The sequence below is a fragment of the Chelonia mydas genome, chromosome 8 (genome assembly GCF_015237465.2).
Source record: "Chelonia mydas isolate rCheMyd1 chromosome 8, rCheMyd1.pri.v2, whole genome shotgun sequence".
NCBI classification, from domain to species: domain Eukaryota; kingdom Metazoa; phylum Chordata; order Testudines; family Cheloniidae; genus Chelonia; species Chelonia mydas.
In genome coordinates, this window is record NC_057854.1 from 5,107,646 (window position 1) to 5,134,049 (window position 26,404).

At 42.5% G+C, this 26,404-nt stretch overlaps 1 protein-coding gene across 5 annotated transcripts in view; it reads right to left on the reverse strand.

The window, feature by feature from the left end:
- The window catches only part of GRIA1 (glutamate ionotropic receptor AMPA type subunit 1), a 200,852-nt gene that overhangs the window by 28,860 nt on the left and 145,588 nt on the right, over window positions 1-26,404 (reverse strand). For all 5 annotated transcript variants that reach the window (XR_005226561.2, XR_006292635.1, XM_043552716.1 and 2 more), the window contains 3 exons: window positions 25,447-25,557; window positions 24,376-24,582; window positions 22,205-22,575 (listed from right to left, as the gene is read on the reverse strand). Coding sequence is in view for 3 of the 5 variants with exons in the window: in XM_043552716.1 (XP_043408651.1) it covers window positions 22,205-22,575; window positions 24,376-24,582; window positions 25,447-25,557 (689 nt within the window). In the remaining 2 variants the exon portion in view is untranslated. The remainder of the gene's footprint in view (window positions 1-22,204; window positions 22,576-24,375; window positions 24,583-25,446; window positions 25,558-26,404) is intronic.

The window sequence follows — 26,404 nt, forward strand, 5'->3', positions numbered from 1 at the left end:
TATGAGGTTTGAATTCCCTTGCATTGAGTATTCTCATGTCTCCTAGTCCATGCCAAGCATAACGTTGGGTTAGTCAGCTTTCCACTGTTCTGAAACTGCTGTTAGTGACTGAGCACTCTATTGAAGTAAGGAAAGATTTCTGTGCCCACATCCTTTAGCCCTCACAAAGATACGCTCCAGGTCTTGACATTTGGATCGGTGTATTTAACTCTTGTATTCATTCATAATGATGACTGTATTAATACTTGGGAACTGCAGCCTTTTTAAACCGAATAAAATCCTTGCAAGTAATAAGCGGAGAGGATAATAGTGCAACAAGAGGCTTGTTTGGCTGACTCTGGGATGTGGGAAATGATGACATAGCTAGATTAACCAGATGGGGTTTTGTTTTGATTTGTTTTGCCGCATTGCTTCCTCTGCCATCAGAGCAATTCTTTTCTACACATTCCAAATTGAGACCCCTGGGGCTCTTCTTCCAACTTTATCTGGCTGGCCATAATCACCCCATGCCCTCTGCCCCCCGCTGATTTTCTATTACCCTTATTACTGCCAGCTAGCAAGGCCCATCTCTCCAATGGGATAACACTGAAGTCCTCCAGGTACCATGTTCCTGTAGGAGTTGAGTGCTGAATTTTTTGGTTTTCTATTTCCACTTTGTGCCGCATCAGAGCTGGTCAGGAACCGGGATTTTCATTCTGTGGGAAGTTCTGACATTTGGGGAAAAAATCCAAATCGGAATGAAAAGCAGGAAATTCTGAAATTTCCTATGAAATGAATATTCTGACAAATTTCAATTTGGGACCATTGAAACATTTCATTTTGATAAGGTAAAAATGTTTCATTTCTTCTTTATCATTTCAATTAATTTTGTTTAGAATTTTACACTACAGTAAACTATTGTGTGCAAGATAATCTATATGATATTAAATTAAAATATTAATTTTCATATTATCAGTCTAAATTAAATGAATTGAAATGATAGTGTCATATCCAATTGTTCTACCTTATCAAAACAAAATGTTTCAGTGTTATCAAAGTGAAAGGAGAAATTCATTTTGACTTTCTCATTTTGTTTCAATAATGATTTGTTGCAATTTTTTCCCATGAACAACTCTGCCAGAAGTAACATGTTCCCACAGAATGTTTAGGTTTCCACTAAAGTACATCTTTCAGTAGAAAACTGTTCCATAATTTTTTTTCTGGAGGATCATTCTCCCTGTGCAGAGGAGCTCTCCGTCCGTAGAGACCTAGTTGTTGTGCCAGCTATATCCCTCACACCTGGCATGGAGTGAAAAGGGTGAGGGACGTTCCAAGGATAGGATGGGCACATAGTAGGGTGGAGCTTCTCTCTGCCCCATCCACCACTGCCAAGGAGCTTATGCCAGTAGTGCAAGTTAAAGGCCCTCCTCTGAAGATCTAACATGCATGAGGACTGGGAGAGCTGAAACCAGTTCCTTGGCCACCCTGTCTCCCGTCACCACTGCCTTTGAGTATCTGCCCCAGGGTATTTCTTGAGAATTTCTATATCTGGACACCAAAGCATTGTTTTCAATAGCATCATTTTTGTGCCATTCAGTGTTTGTTATTGTATTCGTGAACATGCCCACCGTCCACTGGCCAGAGACTTAAAGGAGAAGCAGGGAGGAATGCCAGGGTCACAGGCCAGGACAACAGCCATAAGGTTAGGACACAGACAACATGCCTCCTCCTTGGCATTGACTTCCCTCCCCCCCCCCCCCCATACCCTCATTCACCACCTGTCCCAGTGCAGATTCACCTACTGTCCTTTTGGGCTGTCTGGTAAATGGCCTGTATTTTCACCTGTCTGTAAAAGTTAATAATTAAAAATGGTGCCCAGTCAGGTGAAAATTTAGGATATTTGCCAGGCAGGCAGAATGCCGTCCATATCTTAAGGTATCATGGTCAGTCTGCCAATGGTGCTTTAGTTCTAAAGCCCACAATTCCTCTTGCTCTTGCAGGATGAATCCCACTGACCAACATTCAACTCTTGTTTTTAAAACCCCTCTCCTCTCCTGCCTGACAGGTGAGATGGTTTGGCCCCAGAATGACCAAGCCACTGCTGATAGTGATGAAGTTTCAATTCCCCTTAGTTCTCATGGAGTGAAGGTTTTCTGTGTTCTAGTTTTAGCACTGATGGATTCTTCACAGGAAAAAGAAAAGCATCCAGCTAATGTCTCATTTCTCAAAACAAAATGCAATCCCAGATCAGAAAATTTGCTCTTTGATCTTATCCCTCACAGAAGGTAACTGAACCTAACAGGAATTGGATGTGCTTTGCCAGCTTATTACAGAGAACATCAATCCTCTAGCAGAATACATTTTCTAAAAAAAAGATTAACAAGATCATCATGAAATATACAAAATAAATCTCTTTGAAAATTTTTTGAGTAGCTTCTCCGTTCCCCCCCCTTCCCCTCTTAGAACTCATTTCTTCTGGAGAATTGCACTTAAACTGACAGCGTTTTAATTAGAAATGCAAATCCAGGATTCTAAAGAGATGGCTGTTTTGGGAGGATTTCCCAGATTTGCTGTTAAATTCATTTCTAATAAAGGCTTATTTAGCCGACTGACATATTTGACAGTGAACGAATTTATGCAAAAATGGTGACAGAAAATCTCTTAGGCACCTGTGGAGCAAATGCAACTTTTGTTCTTCTACATACACAGCCTATGTTCTCAGACAGTTGTCTATTAACATGGCAGTGACCAGAGATAATTGCACATGTACATGGGTGGTTAGATTTGGCAAGGCATCTAGTGAAAATATTTCCTTTGGTTCTGATTTGTGAGGGGCTTTGTCCTCTGCTTTTGCTCCCAGTTCCAAATTTAAACACACCCTAAATCTCAAAGCTAAAATCAGTCAAAATCAATGATTTTTTTTTACTTCTTTTTGAAAGCAAAGAGAATTGCAAATTTCACACTTTCAACCCCAAACCACAGATCAGCCCCAGGTTTGTGAACAGTGGAGGCTATTTTAACAGACTGGGTCTGAGAGTGTGGAATTCATAACAGACTGAAAGCCAGGGAAGTTTTGTGTGATTTTAGGAACGATTGTGCCCAAAATGCCTTTTGCATACCTTTTGCATATTACTCATATACCAACTCTGCTTCCCTGCATAACAGCCTTGGAATTTTGACTGCAAACTTTGGTGTTAAAAAGGACCCTCAAGAGTACCTCTTGTATATGTGTATGAACATATTTCCCCCTATCATTTTAATGGCACATGTTAGCTATGCTTTCCCCAACTCCCGCCCCACAACTTTTTACATGGTGGTAATGAATGCATCTTTTAGTTCAATGTGACTGAGTACATAGGCTTCAACCGATCAGAATATTTTATGCAAATATGAGGGGTTTAAGTAATGGGAACATATCCTTATGGAAGTCTGAATACTGTATCTATTATATTCTGTGGTCTCATTTTAAGCCCCTAAGAGATTGGAAAAATCAGGAATGCGCCAAGCTTTCATTTATCTGTTCACTGTCTGGGGAACTATCCTTTGCTATACCTTCAGATATAATAATGAAGCACAGACTGCCTATCAATACCAGCGTATTGGAAGAATGAGAACTATTCTAGGATCCAAGCAGAAACCATTATATAAAGTTGCTCTGGGTCCATTTACTGTTTAAAGGTGCAGTGACCATGCATATAATTTGCAAATAAGCAGTCTCCCTGATTAATCTTGAGTTTGAATCCCAATCAGAACGGATTTAATCATATCACCATTGTACACAGAAGGCCTTCAGTCCATGCGGCATTCTGATTTGACTTCAGTCTGTACGGGTTTTATTAAATTTTACAGTTTGCCTACTCCTCCCTTTCTGTTTGTCCTCAGGCTAACAACCCTGGACAGTAGGGTATTCCCCCACCCCTCCTTCCTTGACAGAACAAATTCTCATTTTCTTCCATTTCTATTCACTGGGCAAAATCTCTCTCTGAAATGAGTTTTCGTGCTTAGTCAGAAATGTATTACACCACTTGCTGTTATTCAGTCTCTCTTTTTCTCTCTAGTCTTTGGATCTCATGGCAGCTGCAGTGCTGAGTATAAAGGGGACTTTATGGATCTGGCAATAGCTCTTTTCAAGAAACCCAAATCTGCATTTCTGACAGAAGAGGGGCATCTAATAGTCTGAGCAAAGGACTAGAGGTCAGGAACACTTTATTTCTAATCCCAAGATAGCACTGCCACCTCCTGGGACCAAGGACAATTCACTTAACCTCTCTTCTTCAATTTCCCCTTCTACAAACAGGTGATAATAATATTAGTTACATAATTTAAGTGGGCGTCATGAAGATTCAGTCACTGGGTCAGATCCACCTCCTGGACTCTGCTGCTGCATGTCTGGTGCAAGCGTCCTTCTGCTGAGGCACTCCAACCACCAAATAGATGGGAATAATGAGTGACATTTCCAGCAACATCTGCTGGTGGGGCACCAGTGAAAGTCCTTGTTGGGGAGAGGAGGCAGTACTGCCTCCTGCCCGCTCCCAGGGTGAATTCCCCTCTGGTGCCACTGGTCTCACTGACTCACAAAAGTGCAGATTGCATCCTTCAGGCTGGGCCAATATGTAGATAAAGAGCTCTAGAGACTTTATTATAAATACTAAGTGTTACTAGTGGCCTTATAGACTAGGCTGTAGGAGGTCTGGACATCTTGGCTTTAAAGTAGTGGGTGAAATTCTGGCTCATTAAAATCAATGGAAGTTTTGCTGTTGACATCAATAGATCCAGGATTTCACTCAGTGTGCGTCTCTTCTGCTTTCAGTCCTGTCCACTTAAGCAGTGAGCTTTGACTATTGGCAGAGAAGCTTGTGGCTGTTGTGAGTCCATTCTTTCTACCTCTTAATGCCATTGTTAAGGGTGAGGATTATTAAGGAGAAAACTCCAGTCAAACATTTTATGCTTATGGGCAAAAAGAAAAATTCAAGCCCATGAAGGGCACCGGTAGCCACTTCTACCCATTATATCACCCCAGAGTTCTCTCACGAGTAGCCAACTTTCCAGTTTAAGAATCAACTTTTTAAGCAAGTGCTGAAAAGCTCTTTGACACATTTCTTCAATATGTCAAAGACATGCTTTGTACTATTAGAATTTGTGCTTGGCCAGCAGGCTTCGCCAGAGCAGCTTCCTGTTCCTTAGCGCCACATTTGCACGCTAAGCCACTAGAGACCGATGCTGTGCTGATGGATACCAGTTGGTGGGAGGGATAGAGAGAGATGGATTCAGTCTTTGGGGTGGGTACTGTGTGGTCTCCATGTTTGGAAGATGCAAAATGCCTTTGGGGTGCCCCTGCAGTATAATTAATGTAGTCACTATGACCTACAATAGAATCATACTTCTGTCCTGCCAAAGGGTTCAATAGTTACATGAGCCTGAGACCTGAGATGGGCAGTGGTCTTCAGCCAACAGAAATAGGATGGGATTGTCAGATTGGTCTAGGGGATTTGAGTGGTCTAGGGCATTTTAATTGGAATTGACATCCAGATCCTGTAGGTGACTTTTGAAATCTGTAATTTCCATGCAATAAATGAGACTTCACATCAAAGTGACTGCTCCATAACCTAGAAAATGGCCTCTTACAAGCTCGTCCTTTACAAAACATATTCAAAATGACAAATAAGGGAGATACGGGAGGAGGAGGAGGGCAGTGTGTGTGGATAGTGACTAATGACTGACAGTGAGTGACAGTTACATTCCATTAATTCCTCTATGGCTACAGGAGGGCACATAGCTACAATTACGAAGAAACCTCAGTCCTCCAGTGCACCTTTCTGTGATGACCCACACCGTTCCATGGCCCAACGCTGTGATACGATCCTCTAACACTGATCTGTAACCATGTGTCCCATCCACACGCCACTGTGTTAAAATTCCCTAATCATCCCAGCCACGCAGTTAGCCTTGTAGGGTGAAATCCTGACCCCACTGAAATCAATGGCAAAATTCCCCAGTGGGACCAAGATTTCACCCATAGCATAGATGGGCCCCTAACAAACCCAGGATAGGGTGGTGGTGGTGGGGGGGGTCCACTCTTTATCTTTGGCTATGTGTGTGCAGCTCACACAAAAGTCAATCTGGCATCTATCTGAGGGCATAGAATCATAGAAGATTAGGGTTGGAAGAGACCTCAGGTGGTCATCTAGTCCACCAACCCCAACTAAATCATCCCAGCCAGGGCTTTGTCAAGCTGGGCCTTAAAAACCTCTAAGGATGGAGATTCCACCACCTCCCTAGGTAACCCATTCCAGTGCTTCACCACCCTCCTAGTGAAATAGTTTTTCATAATATCCAACCTGGACTTCCCCCACTGGAACTTGAGACCATTGCTCCTTGTTCTGTCATCTGCCACTACTGAGAACAGCCGAGCTCCATCCTCTTTGGAACCCCCCTTCAGATAGTTGAAGGCTGCTATCAAATCCCCCCTCACTCTTCTCTTCTGCAGACTAAATAAGCCCAGTTCCCTCAGCCTCTCCTCATAAGTCATGTGCCCCAGCCACCTAATCATTTTTGTTGCCCTCCGCTGGACCCTCTCCATTTTGTTTACATCCTTTCTGTAGTGGGGGGCCCAAAACTGGACACAATACTCCAGATGTGGCCTCACCAGTGCCGAATAGAGGGGAATAATCACTTCCCTCGATCTGCTGGCAATGCTCCTACTAATGCAGCCCAATATGCTGTTAGCCTTCTTGGCAACAAGGGCACACTGTTGACTCATATCCAGCTTCTTGTCCATTGTAATCCCCAGGTCTTTTTCTGCAGAACTGCCACTTAGCCAGTCGGTCCCCAGCCTGTAGCGGTGCATGGGATTCTTCTGTCCTAAGTGAAGGACTCTGCACTTGTCCTTGTTGAACCCCCATCAGATTTCTTTTGGCCCAATCCTCTAATTTGTCCAGGTCACTCTGGACCCTATCCCTACCCTCCAGCATATCTACCTCTCCCCCCAGCTTAGTGTTATCCATGAACTTGCTGAGGGTGCAATCCATTCCACCATCCAGATCATTCATGAAGATGTTGAACAAAACCGGCCCCAGGATCGACCCCGGGGCACTCTGCTTGATACCGGCTGCCAACTAGACACTGAGTCATTGATCACCACCCTTTAAGCCCGACGATCTAGCCAGCTTTCTATCCACCTTATAGTCCATGCATCCAATCCATACTTCTTTAACTTGCTGGCAAGAATACTGTGGGAGACCATATCAAAAGCTTTGCTAAAGTAAAGGTATAGGCAAAAAGCAGTGAGCTGAGTTATCTGTCTCTTTTCTGGGACAGCTCCATCCTTCAGTGTTCAGGATCAGGTTTTTAAAAGGGCCCTGATGAAGGAAACCTGGAAAGACAGATTACCCAAAGGGTGCACACCTGTTCCATTCCAGAAGGCTGTTAAAAATGGGGAGAAAATGAAGAGCAAGAGGAGAGCAAATGGGAAGAACCCAGAAAAGGATCACTGATGGCTGATAGGGAAGTCAGAGATAAAAACATATCCAGTTGTCCTCCTAAGTGAAGGTGCTATGGAAACTCCCTATGATATTGCCAGGTACATTTAAGGGATGGGTGTTTAGGATGAAGCTTTGTATAGAATCTAAAACTAGACAGTTTGGACAGGGTGATGGTTTCCATGAAAGGCAAAATAATTATTGTTTGGCTGGTGACGTTTTGGAAGCTTGTGCTACAAGCAAAACACAGTTTTAATTCCCCCTGAGCAAAACTTTCTCTGTAAAAAAGCTGCTCACATTTTTCTCACTTTGGTGACATTTGTTATCTTTGCTGCACAAATTTCACAAGGTGACAAGCATAAAATTCACCAGAGGCACTAGCTGAGGTGCCTCAGGAGAGCCATTACTCAGGAACTTCCTCTGCTTCAAGTAGCACTGCACTTTTCTTTCTTTTAAAATGGGTGCCTATTATGCTGTGTTGCCAGGTCCAACAATCTCACCCTGTTGAGATTATTAGGTGCAAAGATTTAATGTATTTTAGATTACATCCCACCAGTTCCTCATTTCCCCCAAGGTCCTTCTTTTAAATTTCAAATGCAGCCACAGTTTCTGTTTGCATCTCTGAGACTGCCTTTGAATTTCAGGGCAAACCAGCTTAATTCTTCCCCAGTTTCACAGAGTGGCTGGCCTTTCTAAAGGGAACTAGGTCTCAGCCCACCTGTGACATGGTTGGTTTGCCTCCTCAGGTGGAGAGAATGAATTAAGTCATGTGACAGGTAGTCATGCATCTAAACCAGGCCTCTGGGAGGGTAGAAGAACAAAGGCAGGTAGACAGCTACAGTTGCAGAGTGAAACTTCAGGGGGAGACAAAGTCTGCTGCAGTGGTTCTTGAGCAAGACTTTTGGGGCTGGGTACAAAGACCCAACTGAAAGATCCATACAGGCTCAGGAGCACTCAGGCCTGCAAACCTCCCAGGGCAGGGGGAGTCAAACCATCAAAGGGGCACATGTGCATAGAGTTACTGTTATCAGCATTAACTCAGCTGCTAAAATTCCACACCTCTTTTTTTTAAAGGGTCTGGAAACAATGCCAGGGAGAGCAGCTCTGCCTTGTCTGCCTCTGCTCAGCCACAGATCCTGACTCCCATGTGTGGTGTACTGAAAACTGTGTTAAAAATGGTGATCTATTACCTTAAATTCTGAGGGTTTTTCCTGGATCCTGCTTGCAGGTAGGGGGCGCAGTAGGGAAGCAGACAAGTCAACCTGCAGCCAGCCAGCCTACACTAAGGTGGGGTTAGCTGAGCTTTCTGTTTTATGGAGCAGCCTGTTTTCTCTCTCTCTGATTTTGGACTCTTGTGTTATCATTCTGAATTTGAAGGAACAAGGTATTGTTGTGTTACAGCCTTTCAGCCAGTATTTTATGTTTATATGCGGGAATGCCGTGAAACATTGCACAATGTCAAGGCTTCATGAAGCCAGAGAAAGGAGGAAAGCATGCCATGGAGCAGAATGCCTTGTATTTCTGCTTCCACAGGCAAGCCCCACATGGATTCCATCCTTTTCTGACTATGCATGTGGAGTGGACAACAGAACCATTTATTCTTTAAAATCCCACTGAATTTCAGTGGGAATTGGGCATCTAACTCTTTTCACTCCTTTGAAAACCCCAGTCTTAGGGGCAGGGAAAGGGCCCCTGATTGATCTATGCTTATGCCCATTCCAATTTATCTTGGCTCCTCTAGATGGTCTCAGATTCTTAATATGTCTCCGAGACATATTAAGAATCTGAGACCATCCAACATATTAAGAATCTAAGACCATCTAGAGGACCCAAGATAAACTGGAATGGGCATAAGCATAGATCAATCAGGGGCCCTTTCCCTGCCCCTAAGACTTTGTCTCCCCACTTTCCTTCCTCCTAGTTGTTTTTCTTTATCCACAGAGTCCCTGTATTCTTCTTTCCTCCCTCTCACTCTGATAATCTTCCTCTTCCTCATCTCCATTATCTGATTTGGTTGTTTGCCTGCTTTTACTAATCATGTAACTTCAAAGGGGTATTGTGAGAATTAATTAGTGTTCATAAAGTGTTTTGAAGTCCTCCAACGACAGATGCTAAAACACTTTGCACTTCTACGGGGGCCTTTTATCAGAGGATCAAAGTATCATTGCTGCTGTTGAATCATTACTGCTCAGCCTTTGGATCTGAGGGTAAGCAACGACTTTCCTGGGCTAGGAAATAATCCAGAATTACCTTATGGGCATCATAATTGGATCAACCTCTTAAAAGTAGGTTGTTTATGCGCGCATGCACCCCCCCTGCCCCGCCCTGCTGTAACACTACAAGATGAACCCCTCCTGACTTATGGACATAGTTCACCTCTTCCCGGTGATGTGGTGAAAGGTACCATCCATGAGTCCAGGAACAGTCACTTGTTATGGACTCCCTGTCTCCCAATCACAGGAACCATGGTGCTCTAGAGAATTACCGAGAATTACCAAGAATTACCAAGATGGCCTCTGAAGATGGAGCCTGCAAAGTAGCCCCTTGAGAGCTTTATCTGCTCAGCCACCCAGCCTCTTCCTCTGAGATTCTAATGTAGATTCCACTCTGCGCTCTGGACAAGGCATACTGTTAGCTCAAGATCATGGTTTGCCTCAGTGCATCTACTGATCTCAAGGGAAGCTAAAGAAATTAGTTTCTCCCAACGAAGACCGCAGTAGTTACACGAATGACTACAGAACCTCCTGGGTGCACCTTTGTGGTCTACGCTGTGGACCACAACAAACTCAATTAGCCTTGGGAGGCACTTGCCTGACTGGAACATCTCTCTTAAATAGAGCAAGTCATGAAATGAAGGTGGTGGTGGGGGGAAAGACCCTATATGCAACTTTATGTCTCCAGCACACAGAGCCCAGAGACTGTCGCAGCACTGAGGAGGTTTTAAAATAAATTCTGTGATAAAAGCTGAGACAGCTGCTTTCAAACAGTGACTTTTACACACATACACACACACACACATTTAAATGCAGATGTGCCCACACATTTTAGAAAAACCTGAGGCAATGTTACCTCTGGGAGTCCTGGTTGCATGTGGGTAAAGTTCCTGAACATGTTGATATGATTTCCACCTTCCCAATTCTCTGCCAATTCTCCTCCACCCTGACCAGTAACCCTGCAGTCCTGGGGCTCCTATCACTTTGCCTATGCGCCTCAATCCTTTCCTGGGATAGGCTCTTCTTTTCTGGGACCCTCTATGCCATTAATATTTCCGCTCTTGGGTTTCTCCTGTGCAAAAGGCACCAGGAGTAAGATGCTTTGATGATACAGACAAATATTCACAAAGGACTAAGACAGCAGGCCTTCAAACACTTCTCAGTTTTGGGACTTATACTCAAGTTTTCAGAGCCAAACAGTGAACACAATAAGTCTCAAGCTTCCCCTCCAAGTCCCCCCACATTCAACCCCTGGGAGTTTGCAGGGATGCATTCTTTATTGAGCCCTGTTATGGAACTAAACCTGCTCATCACAATTTGGGGAATATTTTCCCCTAGGCACATGTGATTATTCTGGGTTTCTACATCATGTACCCAGACATAAAATTATCTCAGTGTCTGGAAATCTCTATTTAGGTTACAAAAGTGCAAAACAATTGGATAATGTGTTTCTGTGGGCTCATTTCCACTGCCATGGTGCAGGATGGAACGCATACCTTGTGTCTGGCAGACTGAAGAAGAGACCAGGGGATTGTGCAGCACTACCCAATGAATAAAAACAGTGTATTATCACACTCACCACCACTTCTATGGACGCCACAGGAGTGGCACCTGCAGAGCTACTACAGAGGAAAAGTCTTTGAACATAAGAATATAAAATATCTCAGGAAAAGGTCAACCAGCCCAATTCACCCACCTCTTTTAAATGAACCTGAAAACCACGTTCCTGCTCGTTCCTCGGATCTCTCAATCCTTTCTGTCTCCAGAAACAGCCTCATCAACTGGTTAATTTTCTTTGCATTGCATCAGTCGCTTTCTTCAGTCAATCAGCTCTTTCAGCTCTCCCATAAGAAGCAAAGTGGCATCCTGTCCCCATTTAAACAAGTTCACTCCCAAGCTTTTTAGCATCACCCATGACAGCATCAGCTTTCCCTGCCTATTACTCTGTGATTCTGTTTTGAGACATAAAGATACTGTGTTGCGATATTTGCTGGTTTCATGCACACGTTTGTGTACGTGTAATGACAAGGGAGAATGGTATTTGCAGTGTCACCCAATCAAGCACTTGGGAGGAAGTATAAAACGAAAACTAAATGGTTATAATTCGTCCAAAACAGAAATTAAAGGAACTTCTTTCTCTGTTGTTGGCCAGAAACTTCTGTCCACCACCGGGGGAATAAATCAGCAGCCGTCGATACAAGCTCTAAGTATGGAATCCAGAACCATTCGAATCAGGGAATTCAATACTCAGCCAACCGTGTATCCAGAGAATGCACAAATGATATGTTATCACTGATAACAGTGATGTGCAGCACACTGGGGAGTTATTTAACAAAGCTCCCCTATACTGGTGCTTGTGAAACAGATCCAGGGCTTCTCATCTTAGATGTAATAATTTTCTGGAGTGGCAACATAAAGTTCTGTGTAAAAGCCACTCTTGCAAAGGACACCACTTCAGGGAGTCATAGGTCACTGAGCTCCACAAAACCCCGTGTTCCATGGAAAAAACACCTCCAGCAAGTTATTAGAAAGATCTAACCATGTACATCCCCTGACTGGATTGGAACATGTTTGGGAAAATAGGCTATCAAAATAAAAAAGTCTCTGTTACTAATTCAAAACCAACAATTGAGATTACAGCATAAAAAAGGACATCTCTGATCCTCAAAGGATTTCCCACTGAGGTGAATAAAGCCTAATCTAACCAGCAACTTCACATTTTTGAGTCCTCATAAAGCATTATAAACAGTTTAAAATGGCTAACACAAGCTTTGCCCACATCAGAGATGTTCTGTTAAAACCCTCCAATAAAAATGCCAAGTATTTTCCATGGGAAATTAAACAACCACCCCCCAACCCCCAAATCCTCACTTTTTTTGAAAATTTCCATGAAAATTTTTCAGTTTTGCAGGGGGAAAAAAACACAAACAAATAATCTAGAAAATACTTTTAGATTTCAACACCATTTTTGGTCAAACAAAAAAACAAAGCAAAACAAAACGGTTTTTGGTTAAAATGTTCAGTTTCTGAAAACCAAAACTTGATTTTTTTATTTTGATTTTTTAACCAAAACCCAAACATTTTACCAAGTATATTTTCGTTTTGCTTTCCAGTTTATCTTTCAAAAACCCAGAACATTTTACACACACACACACACACACAAACAAAACGGTGAAAAAATGTTTTGATGAAAATTTTTTGATCAGCTTTAAAAGATAGTTTTGCTCCTGTATGAGAGGACAGAATTGGGCCCTACGTTTCTCTGTGTTATTAGTTAACATTTTTACTATTGTAGCATCTTGATTGGGAGAGTCCACTGTGCAAGACACAATACAAAGAACATGCTAAGAGACTGTTCCTGCCCTAAAGAACTCACAGTCTACATACGCAAGACAGAGAAAAGGTGGGAGGGGTAACAGATCAGTGATATGAATTGCTCGGCACCACATAGCAACTGAATGACAGTGCTGGGAACTAAAGCCAGCTCTCCTGACTCCCGGTGCAGCGTCCTTTATACATAGGCTTGGAAGGTTTTGATTTTGTTTGGTAAATGGCAGTTATGTCGATTTCACTGTACATGCACAAACCGGTGAAAAAATATTTCCATCAATAATAATCAAAATTTATAGATAGGCAAAGTAAGAAAAATGCTCCTTGAGACTTATTAGAGTCAAAATCCAGTGATCTAGACTTTTGAATTAGGCTTGTTGCAGGTGGACTAGCAAATAACTACTAAAACAGGTCTGATGTGTTGATTTAAGTATATTTACGCTGTGTATTTTGACATGTGATGTTGACGATTTCTAGTAACAGTTTATAAAGCTATAACTTTTTGAATTTCAATGTCTACTGTCATTACATTTCAATGTCTACTGACTCTGCCCCATAATTTTGTGCAACTATGAAAATTTAAATATTTAAAATGCTTAAAAATAAACAATCACATTCTGCCAAACCAACCTATATATTAAACAGCATTGACACTTCCTCTCACTTGAGCTAAAGGAGTAGCTCTGCTCTCTGGTAGTAGTAGCAGTAGTAGACTATTATCCTCCAGTGGCCTAATAACTAAAAAGGGCTGTGAAATATATTCATAACATAACACACTGGCAAAGTGTGTGTGTATGTTGATTCCCTTTTTGAATCAGATTGGCAGATAATCCGCAGGTTACAAATAATCAGCAAGTTTCCTGTAGGCATCTCAAGAGAAGGGAACTCAAACACCAAGAGAGTACTGAGCTTGTGGATGAGTTGAGGAAGGTGCTTGCATAGAAGAAGGCATAACAAGTCCTTGTGTGAGGTACTGACAAATGGATGGATAAAGCTGGCATTCAATGTTTATAATGCATTTGGAAATCCTTGGATTGAAGGGACTACCTGGAAATCCAATGGATTATTATTTGTTCTGTACAATTGAAATTCACTATTATTCTTCCAATCATATTTTATCATTTAAATATTCTTTTCCCATGAACCTCCTGTTCCCCTCATCACCTCTCCAAATGGAAGATGAGATAGCAGGGAAGAGCATTTTCCGAAGTTTCCCATTGTTCACTGATTGCAGCATCTTGGTTGCCATGGAATATGTGCAAGAACCAGAGTGCAGTTGCTTAACTTCATGTTGCTCAAACTGTTTGTTGAGCTGTTTCTATGGTGAGTCACCTAACTTCCTTCGCTAAGTGCATTTTAGATGTAAGTGTGGCCATCAGCTCCTAGAGCTTTGTGAGCACTGCCACCTCCCACCACCCCCGGCCCAAATTTTCATCTTGCTGAGAGTAATTAACTCTACCAGGTGCAGGTAATTAGGATGCCATTAAATGGATTTCTAAAGTGGAAGGTGACATTTCCAGAAGTTGAAATACAACTGATATATATATTTAAGACCAGCTTCAGCTTGAGTTGCAACAAACTGCAAAAAAGCTTAGGCCCGATCCCGAACTCCTGAGTCATGGCCACGTCTTCAAAAGCCCCCGTAATATATCCATCCTCTACTAGAGTGGGGACGGAGGGGAGGCAGTTTGAACCTCCTCTGTCATTTGGCTTTTAGGGTCTGGTTTGTCCCCAGTGCCAGTTAGAGAAGACCTGATGTCTGCTCTAAATCGCACCCAGCCTATTGCACCCAATCAAGAGGCTGCGAGAACACTCCAGTCACCTTCTCTCACCCTGAACACACCCCTCAGTCACCATGGAACGCTTCCTGGAGGGGATCTGGTAGAGCTGTCGAGGGCCTCTCAGCCCTGGGGCTGTTCATTGTCCTGTGATTGGGACAATGGTGAACTGGGCCCAAAGGGAGAGGCTCACGCTCTGCGTTCAGCACTGGTCCTCATTTTCGGAACTAATCAATTCTCATGTAACGGCTCAATAGAGCTGGTCTAAGTGTCCCAAATTTTGAATTTTTGAGAAAAAGCTTCATTTAAAATTTGATTTTTGACCCGCCCCCCTCAAACACTCCCTCCAACAATTTGTTCTGAATATTTTTTGACCAGCTATACAGTGGTCAATTTTTTTCAGCAATTGAAACGTGTTGAGGAAATTTCAAAATGATGACATTAAAAAAAAATTCCTGACACATTTTTCTACTGTAGAAGTCTCCAGTGATTTTTCAATTCATTTAAAATAAAATCTAAATAAACAACAAAAAGAGTAGGAGGAAAAATCTTCATAATGAATTACATGATGAATATATAATGGTCTCTTCCACAGACATGCTGCTGGAGGGAGTGCGAGGTAATGCCTGGAAGAGTGGCTGAAATGGAATACAAGAAAAACAAGGCAGGTGAGGTAATATCTTGTATTGGACCAACTTCAGCTGATGGAAGGTACAAACTTTTGAGCAACATGGAACTCCGCTGTGGAGCTCGAAAACTTCTCCCTTCCACCAGCAGAAGTTGGTCCAGTCAAAGATGTGACCTCACCTACCTTGTCTCCCTCATATCCTGGGACCAACCCAGCTACAGCAACATTGCAGACAGTGACACTCCACTGAAACCGAGTGCTGCAGAGCATGACAACATACTCTGCAGAATTCCCCCATTCCCTACACAGTGACCCTCTGGGTCTGTGTACAGTGCAGCTGGGAGATGTGATTCCCGGTGCGTGCACACAGACTTGCGCTAGCTCAGCTCCAGCTAGCACGCTAAAAATAGCAGCATGGACTTTGCAGCACAGGTGGCTGGTCAGGCCAGCTGCCCCGAGCTCGGACCCAGGGAGTCGGGTGGGCTTGGACAATTAGCTGGAGCCACTGCCCCTGCAGTAATATCCACACGAGCTCGAGCAGACGTAGCCCGAATCTGTCTACCTGCACTTGGAATGATACCTCCCAGCTGCAGTGTAGACATACCCTTTAAAACCACTTTGTCCCTGCACGGTTATACATCACAGACACTATTCCCGTTCACACATACACAATGACAATCCAGAAATCCCCCATTTACGATAGAACCTCCCCACCTCGGATAAGAGCTTGACACACAGGATTGGTTCTTTTACATTCTGTTCCCTGAATTCAGTGCAGATTTCATACGCACACTATATCTGCAGGGGCAGCCTTCATGACCACCAGACCAGGACATCTCCGGTGCTGTTCTCAGATTTCTCAGTGCTGCAGATTATGTTTAGCAAGCTTATGTTGTGTTTGTACTATGACGCGACATCCCATTAATAGTATATTTTGATCTGTATCTAAAATATGATTTCTGCACTCGACTTCTAAGATTGTATGGCATAGGAGGGGTTCAGAAGAACCCTATCTCCCAGACAGTTTCAACCCTCCTCCACAGAGATATGGTAATCAGGGCAGTGATTACAATCCAAGAGGGTTTAGTGAGTCTAACCACCCTAACAATGGAGCTGCCATTCATGTAGTCTGCCCAGCTAGAAGTCCTGGCTGTCAGGAAAAACCAGTTTGAGACAAAAGAATATGCATGGAGGGCTCACACCAGATGTGGCCTGAGAGGAAGGGGAAGGCAGAGACCCGCTGAATATGGTAATGGATCCTGAGATCAAGGAGGAGGAGGACACTAAAGACAGACAGGCAGGTACAGTGAGCCCTGCATGAAAAACTTAGGCCACCAAAAGGTGGGTTTTCTATAGCGAGATCACAGGCATTAGTTATCTTGCTAGAAATGCACATCTCTTTTAGCAGTGAGGATGTAGCCCAAGAGATGACAAAGAGAGAAACATGCTCTCTCTGAGGTAACAGAAGATAGGTGGACTGGCTGGTAGGCGTATAGCAAATGCTTGATCCTAGCCATAAGACATGTATGTTTAAATTTGTTTTGCTTGTAAATAATCTGTTAACTCTACGCTTTTACTCTTTTTCACTTCTAAGAAAGCTGTGAGGTGTCTCAGAAATTCCGGCTGGTCATCCATGGATGAAGAGCGAGTCAATGAGGCTCCCGACCCACAGGGGCCTAGTTAGGTACCAGGGTCTGTGTTTCCCACCCCAAGGAAGGGAGAACTTGCAATAGGCAATGAGGGCAACTGAGGGACCAAAGCGAAACATGAGCCTGAATCCTTTCCCATCCCTCACATGCAGCAACTTCACCTCTGTTGTCACAATATGTTCTTATGCTTGAAGGTACCTGGGCTTTTCATTTGTCTATCCCTCTCGAATCAGGCCTGCTGTACACAATCTTTGTACCAGTATAACTATGTCACTCAGGAGGCGATTTTCTACCAAAATAGTTAAGTGGGTGCAACCTATAGCATGGACACAGTTATAACAGTCCTTCAGATGCTAGGAGTAAACTGTGCTGATATAATGCATTTTTATACGGATACAGCTATGTTCACACAAGAGGGGATTGTACCATTTTAACTGTACTGGTATTGTGAGAGCAGCACAATTTTCATGAGTAGACCAGGCCTAGCTCTCCAACTGTTGTAAGTTTGGGCGATTCTGAGTGTCTAGTCTGTGTGCGTCAAATTGCGTTTTGGAAATAGGTAGTACTTGAGTCATATTTACTTCACACTCCTCATCCTGCAAATCCTTGCGGAATATTTAGTAGCTCTCTTGAAAGGATGTCTGCAACGAGGCGCTCTTTACGGGCCTGTATTTCACACTTTAACGAGTACTTTTGCAATTTCATGATCACTTTCTGAAGTCTAGGCAGTGCTATGAACAGACCAATGGTTTAATGGTCTGTTTCAGCCTTGAGTGATTTCTGCTCATAAGTGTATTCATGAAACCACTCACACCTAACCCAATTTCTTTTTTGTTTTCAATCTGAGCATAGTTCTGGTGTGTTTCAATCAGTACTTTGGAAGCATAGATTCTAAGGGCAGCTAGGACAAATATGATCATCTACTTTTTCCTCCTGCTTAACCCAGAGCATATAATTTCATTCAGTAATTCCTGCAATGAGACCACCGGGCAATCATCTTGCAGAGGGACAACCACCAAACTATATAGGTAGGCATCTACTGAGCGTTTAGGCTCTGCACTGCTAACATCAAAATATTGCAGCATCTATGCTCTTTTTAATTCCCAAAAAGCTTTCTTCTTGCCAGTGACACACCTTCTTAAGCAGCAATGGTGTGGACTTGTTAGAGGTGCATTGGTTTAATATGTTAACATGCCCCTGAATCTCTGTAACTTCTCCTTATTCTGGGGTATTTCTATAAAGACAGTTGCCTTCATTTATTGACTTTCTTGCAAATATTTGGTTTTCCTCTGATCTCATACAGTAAGCATACAAGGCCCAGGACTGCTGCTATGTGAGTGCTTGCTATTTCCAGTCATCTACTGTCTGTCAGGATTACAGAAGGTAAATATCCCTGTCAGGTGGCAGGGTCTGATATCCAGCCAGTCCAGGGGCTGCTGGTGCCCCTCTACCCCATCCCACACACTAACCTTTCACAACTCCCCTGCATCTGCACAGGGGCACTCCACACAAAGTCCCCTCACCCCAAACTCCAGGATTACCCCATTCTCAGTGACATGCCATAGGATCCCCTCCCCATGCACACAGACCCAATGATGCTTTACAGAATGCCCATTTCGGGGTGATAGGCTACAGCAAACCAACCCTCCATCATGACAGAGAATTGTCTCCCTCCATATGTAGTGATGCAGCCCAAGAGCCCATGTCCCCACAGTGAGAAATACAGAGGAACCATTGTTCCGCTGTCCGACATCTCGCAGAAATTTCCCCTCCCCTTCTCTCCACTCAAGCCATACCCCACAGAAACCTCCCCCTTCCTTCCCCCACAACCACGCCCCACAGAACCCTCCCCAGGGATGCATACCCCAGAATATCTGCCCACCCAGAAGAAAGTATTTTCATCCCCCCAGGCCTCTGAACAGTTATACTGCCAATCAGCATTCCAGAGCACTTCTCCCATCTCGACAGGACCTCAGCCCCATCCCCACCACACACAGGGACACTCCACAGAATCCTCAATAGAATGACATCCCTGCACCACCAGACTGTCTAACCCTGATCCTAGTTCCCCTGCCTAACCTCAGCAGCAGGCATCCTCTGACAAATGGAAACCCCCATTCAGGTAGCTTGTTGACACCAAGATGTGAACAGGATGCTTGGGTTCACAGATGATTCGGGGATGCTCATTTATTTTGGTTGTTGGACGCCAAACACGACACGGCCCCTTAAAATAGTGGGATATGGCTGCACTGCTTATGTAGTTTGTCCTGCCACATGACAGCGTGGGTATACACAGAGTTACGCCTCAAGTGGTCTCTGCTGAAGGACAAGCTACTGTTATTAGGGTGGCCAACAAAGATGTGAAAGATAAAAATACCCCACAAGCAACTGGACACAGATCCGAGCAAGCACATTTTATAATAATAAAAATAACTGGTCACCATTTTTTTGTGTTAAAATATTCCTGTCAGAAAACGCACTTGTCTTAAAATCAAAACATTCTGTGGGAAAATGTCAATTTCAATGATTTTTTTCAATTTCTCTTTCAGGAGAATTGAAACAGAAACATTCATTTAGAGTCAACATTGAAAAATTGAAACAACATTTTACACTTTGAAATGGCCGTTCAAAACAGAAAATGCCATTTGAAAATGTTGAGTCATTGTAATTCACTCCAAAATGTTGATATTTTTCATTTTGGCATTTTTTAATCAGACAAGTTTCTGAATTTTTCACTCTGCAAACAATTTTCAATATTTCAACTTGCTGTTTCAATTCTGAATGGAAACTAATTGCAAAATGTTGAAACTTCTGGAGGGACAAAAATTCCTGACCAGTAATAACAATAACAGCAACCACAGCAATAATTATCTGATCCTAATAGATGCAGCCAAGTTAAGAGATGTGTTAAAGGTTAAACTCCTCTCCGCGGGTGTTCACAGGGAAAAACTTTCTGAACACTTCTGGTAGATGCCGGATAATGATCAGTGATGACCTTTAAAACATATTAATACTATAAATGTCACATCTACCACAGTGCCTTTGGAAGCTTTTTTCCTCTGCTATCAGTCATTTCATTAATATTTTGTCAAACAAGCAACAAACAGTCAAGAACCCAGGCATACAGGCACTTTAATTTTTATCATACAAGAGCTTTTGCTGTTGTTTAGTGTTATTGCTATTTGCTGATGGAGTCATTTCTTGTTTTATCCCCCAGACTCTCACTGTCCGCTCAGCATGTGTAAAATTAACTTCCATTTACAGCACTGTAAGCCGACAATACCCCACACAGAATTAATGTTATCTGAGTCTTTGAATAAAAGAAAAACAAGACAGGGAAAAAAATCAGATGGAAAAAGTCTTGCCTTGATTTGTTACTAGAGTAGATTTGATCTTGAAGTCACTGGGGAAAATAAACAGAGAAAGCGAAGAAGCTAGTCTATAGAATAATTTTTCTGCAACTCTACTTTCAGAGTCAATATTATGGCTTGTTTCTATCTCTATAACAGCCATGCCAACCCCCTAGATTTAAAGCACTGCTCCCCGCCCACCCAACCCTGACACTGGATCTATCCAAATCCAGATCTAAGCTCATGCCTTTGATTCATCTCCAGCAGAACTGGGCAGGAAATAGTTTCCCAAATAGATCCCTGCCATGAATAAAAAAAGATTTCCAAAATTTTTCCCATTCCCAATCGGGACAAAAAGTCGAACTCACCAACGTTTTCACAAGCTGACTAATTTAAAAAATTGTAGTTTGGGTCAGTTGAAACAAAAACATTCTGATCATTTAAAAACATTTAGTTTTCATTATGTCTCTCTTAATTTTTTTTCAACATTTTTGGGTTTTTGCCTTGACTGGGATTTTGACAATTTCAGAATTTTAGTTTCAACATTTTGTCGAGTAGGGAAATTCATCAAAAATCAACCCTTTCCTGTGAAGTTTCAGTTATATGAATCGGCATTTTTCAGCCAACCCCCCCCCAAACCTTTGTTAAAAAATATCTGACCAACTCTAATCTCCAGTTTTCTCTTCATTGTGTGAGGAGTGTACACGTACCAATGGATCAAAGATTCCTCACTAGAGAAACATTTACTTGATGTACAATTTTTGTAAGCAAAGAATACTTGTTAGACCCAATTGAAAAGTATTTTTTGCATGAAATGCCAGACTGGAGAGAGTTTGTATTATTAATCCTATTGGTAGAAAGGAAAAATAAATAAATACCAAAAATCACTGGTCACCAATGCAATTGCAGGCATGTTACTTCCATAAAAGGCTTTTTGGATGGTCAGAGGAAACTTACTGACAAAAAATAAATGCAAAATTTGCAAAGATGATGACTGAATCTTCCAATTCTGTGACTACTTTGCACAATATCTTTTTGTATCATGAAAGCTTTTGCTACCTGGTTTCCCTGTGTCACAATTTTTTTCTAGTATTTTTCCCAGCTTTTCAGCCAACTTGTCATATCACACCAGCCTTTTATTTAGATGCAGTGCTTTTAATTTATGCAGAGACAAATTGGCTTCCATGGAAGCCACTTAAGGAAGCAGTTAGCCCTTTGGTGCTTTGCAACTCCTCATTTCCGTACATACACTTGAACCATTGACTATAAAATGGGAGCATGTAGTGAAAACGCAGTACCTCTCCAAGGGCCCAGCGACATCTACTGCAATTCAATGTATTTTACAGTCTTTGGCAAGATGTGCATAAGCATTCATTGGGAACATCAAATCATCAATAAATAAAACATTCTTCCATTGTTTTACTGGGTTTTCAAAGCTTCCCTGCAAAGCTCGGAGGATGCTTTGGTTCAAAGAGAAATGACACTGAGATAAGCAAAACTGTCTAGGTGGGGCAGGTGGCTTTGCAGAAACTTGTTGTTGGGAATTTTGTTTTTCAAAGCCAAACCTAAAACTAGGGTGGCACGTCTTAAAAGCAGCATTTTATCTACGCTCCAGTGTTTACAATGTTGGGTAAATGATGCCTATTTTGGCCCATTTCTAAATATATGTGTAGTTCAGAAATTAAACTGAATGAGAAAAACCAGAAAGAGGGTTGAAAAGGGATATATGGCTCCATGGCATCCAAAAGGACTAAAAATGCATGAATTAGAAGAGTATTTGTGTGCGAAAGGTAACCAACCTTGGTGAAATATCGCATCCTTGCTGCATAAAGGCTCCCAGGGAGAACCAAAGACTGTTAAATATCCCAAATTCATTAGTCTGGTCACTGGGCGGCTGGTCGCGCCCTTCCTCGAACTCTTCAGTATGCCATTCATAAGGACTGAAGCGGCTGACCAGGAAGAGGACAACGCTTACTCCAATGTAGGCAAAAACAATGCACATCCAAATCTCATAAGCCAAGGGATCCAGAAAGGAAAAGACCCCTGGCTTGGATTTTTGAGGTTTTTTTATCATGATGGATATGCCCAGGCTCATAAATGGCTTGGAAAAGTCTATGACTTCTTCTCGGACGAGGGTGATGGTTAATGGTGCAACAGCCACATCAGCTCTCTGAAAGGAGAGAGAGACACCAGATACACAGATTGTAGATTACATGCACCAACACACTCCATCACCAGCCTTCTCTTTCGTCTTCCTTCTACTGGACACTCCCAATCCACTCTCTGATTTCATAGGAAGATTTAATCAGGAGAAACCAACTACTAGAGAAAAGCTAAACAAAAACCCCATTACACCAGCATGTTATTTCCTTTCCTATTATTACTGATTGCAAGTAGGTTTAAAAATCAGACATCTTTCCTTTCCGAGCCAGGTCCTCTTGTCTGATTCATCCATTGATGTCACAATCCAAGGTTAGTGACATCTCATTTCAATATGATGTTGCACAATTAAGAAATGACAAAGTAACAGAGTCTTATCATACACACAGCAGAAGAGATAGGAAAAAAGTGTACTGAGGGGGTGATGCCAGGATGTTTATTTTCAGCAGGAGATGCTTTTCTATTGCATGACTCATAGATGAAGGGAAATATTTTCAAAAAAGCCAAAGCCACTTTTGAAAATGGGATGAAGGCTCCTAATTCACATAGGGTCAGAGTTAGAAAGGAATTTAGGTGCCTACAGATGCACCTGGTGAGATGTACAAAAGTGCCTAACTTCTATTGACTTTCATTTCGATTTTCCCAAAGGTGAAATTGAGACTGTCCCATGGAAAATGTTGCTTTTGCAGAAACTACATTTTCCATGGCAGAAAATCATTCCAATGGAAAATTCCCAACCAGCTGTAGTGAATACTGATCAAGCCATCCAGCAACCAGATATAAATATAAGTGACACGATGCACGATAAGGATAGAAATACTAATAGCAAGAAGGAGATTCTAAGAGAGAGCCCATTTTGGTGCTAAGAGTCTGACTAGTCAGAAGGCTGAGATTTCAAACCCAACCATTTCTAGGTGCTACTCCTTCACAGCTCTGTCAGAGAAAAGTTGACAAAATGGGTGTGCTCTGGGTGTTGGTTTTGGGGTAGGATGGCTGGATTATTTACCTCTGAGGACTACTTTAAATTGCTGCTCTGCAGTGTGAGAAACTCTCTGCATAATTGTATGCTTACCTCCTGGAAAAAGGTTGATTATATTATGCTTTCAGATGCTAGTTCATTAAAATTTATCTTGTAGGATGAGAAAGGTCACACTGGTTGCTGTGGGCTAGACCTTAAGAATGATACTCTAACTGACTGCACTAACAGACATCTAACAGCAACAAGGCCATGGTGACATGATGAAAGGTCCTATTGTTCCATTAAAATGAACATGAAATAATAGAGATGTAGCTGGGGTAGCATTAAAAATCCAAGCAACACAAAGTGATGGAAACATTCAAAACATGAAAGGGAACTAATAAATAGAGATAGACAGACAGAAAGGGTACCATTGGTACTTTAATAGGACCACCATCTCCTGCATTTGGGTACACAATTCAGTGCTTAAGTCCCCTGGGGGGTACAAAGGTGCTGATGCACAAATTCAAAATTTGGATGTCTTATTAAGGTGCTGTATTAAGGCCCATTATCTATCTAGTTCTTGAAAGGACTTTGGCTGCTGAAGGCAGGAGATACCTGAGATGATTGAGACTCAAACCTCCTCCCTCTTCTGTTTTTGTCCTAAGTGAAGCTGTTCTCAGCTCACCTGGAAGCTGGGAGTATCAGAAATCTTTCCCAACCAAATCTTGCAGAATTTGACAGTTTGTCTAATCAATCAGTTTGCCTTCGGGCCTGGTAGCTACACTTTTTGAGGTCCACTCATAATTAATTCCTGTAATTATGAATCAACGGACAAGGTTGGAAACTTACTCCATAGACCAGCTCTCCCACCATGCCATTCCATGCTTTATTGTCAGGGTCCCGGGCTCCATACTTCCCATCGCTCACTATCTCCAACCTGTATTGGTAGCCAACATGCTTAGCAATCTCAGCAGCAAGCTCCACGCAGTAGCCTTCATACCTCTCGTTGCCTTCAAACTGGTTGGCATTCTTCTTGAGCATCACATATGGATCTTCCTGGCAGAGAGAGGACAAGTTAGTGAGTCATGCTTCCCTTTTTGCCCCCAGAGATGTTCAACTTGTGTCATGCTCTCAGGCAGGGATGCTAGATACGATTCTCAGTGCACTTTCCAATTGCTAGTGCTGGAATCATTTACAACGTGGTTCAGCACAGCCTGTTCCAGAAAAGTTTGAGCTGGGAAGTTGCCTGTTTGAGATTTCTATTGTGAAGAATTTGGTAGCAACCCTAGCTGGGGTGGACCTAACCAACAAGGAAAACGGATAGGAATTCTTCAATAATCTCTGGCAGAGATTCCAAAAGGGAAATAATGCCTTCTACCTGAGGATCCCTTAGCATTTCACAAACAACTGAGCAAGCCGTCATCAGTCAATCTCTGTGAGCTAGGCATGCACAGTAGTGCATTATGTCAAATGTTATGGAGGTGCCTATTGCTGCTCTATAATAGTGGCTGAGTTGACTTTTGCTCTTAAAGCAGGGATTCAACCTCTTTGGTATGTATGAGGAATACAGCGTCTCCTTCCTCAAATTACAGCACCTGCTCTGTGGGTGCACAATATAAAACATTGCTACAATGTACCTACTTTCCCTATGTTGATGTCCCTGCTCACTGCCTGCCATACTTCCTCGTCGTTCTTCTCTGTGTTAAGAGGGGAGACATCTTAAGTATTTATTTAATTATAGGGCAACGGCAAGTTTTTATGGGCCACCACTGGAAGCATTAATTGCTGCTGTGATTATACGCAACATGTATTACAGGGAAAGGCATCTGAAAGGAAAGGGGTACACAGCACAACAGGGAGCGTGAGTGGAAGAGAAAGGAGTGAGGGAGACCTGTGGATTAGACACGCAAGAGAACTTACTAGAATAGTTGTAACTATGTAAGTCCGATTCTGTAGAGTCACGGATTCATTGTCACCTTGGGAATCTGTGGCTGTGGGAACAAACTTATCATCTTCGTTCCAGTAACCAATCTGTTAATGACAGAAAGACCATGAAACCCTGCTGTCCTCTGAGCCTGTTCCTAGGACAAGCCAAGAGGAGAATAATATACCAATAGGATTGCCATGCAAGCTTTAGCTGTCTCAGGGTGTTCATCACCAACCAGACCTCTACTGCTCACACTGTCCTGACCTTTCCCCCCCATCCTGGCCCTGGAAACCCCAGAAAAATAATGACATGTACTGTGCATAATGTACAGGGGTAACCATGTATATGTAAATATGACAGCAATAATCACAAGATAACAATGGAAGTACCACAATTTCCTCCAATACTTAGGGGAATCAATAACAAAAGAATCTCACAACACTGTATGTGGACTGCTGGTAAATAAGTTTTTAATGACAGGTTTCAGAGTAGCAGCCGTGTTAGTCTGTATCCACAAAAAGAAAAGGAGGACTTGTGGCACCTTAGAGACTAACCAATTTATTTGTGCATAAGCTTTCGTGAGCTACAGCATCCGATGAAGTGAGCTGTAGCTCACGAAAACTTATGCTCAAATAAATTGGTTAGTCTCTAAGGTGCCACAAGTCCTCCTTTAAGTTTTTAATGGTGACCACTGTTAATGTATGATGGCCTCTCGAGGCTGATACAGGTCTTGTGTCACACCTCAACACTTGCACAAGTGTAAAATTAAATTCTAGGATACCTTGCAGAACCAGGACAAGATGGGGGGAAAAAGCAGGAGACTTGTTAGAAAGAGACAAAAGGAGCTGCCCCACTGCAAAAAGTTTGGAGTTGCACATGCAACTAAGAAGCTGTAAGGGGCAGAATTCTTGGTGTTACTCTGTGTTTATTAATAATCAGGGACACAGTCCA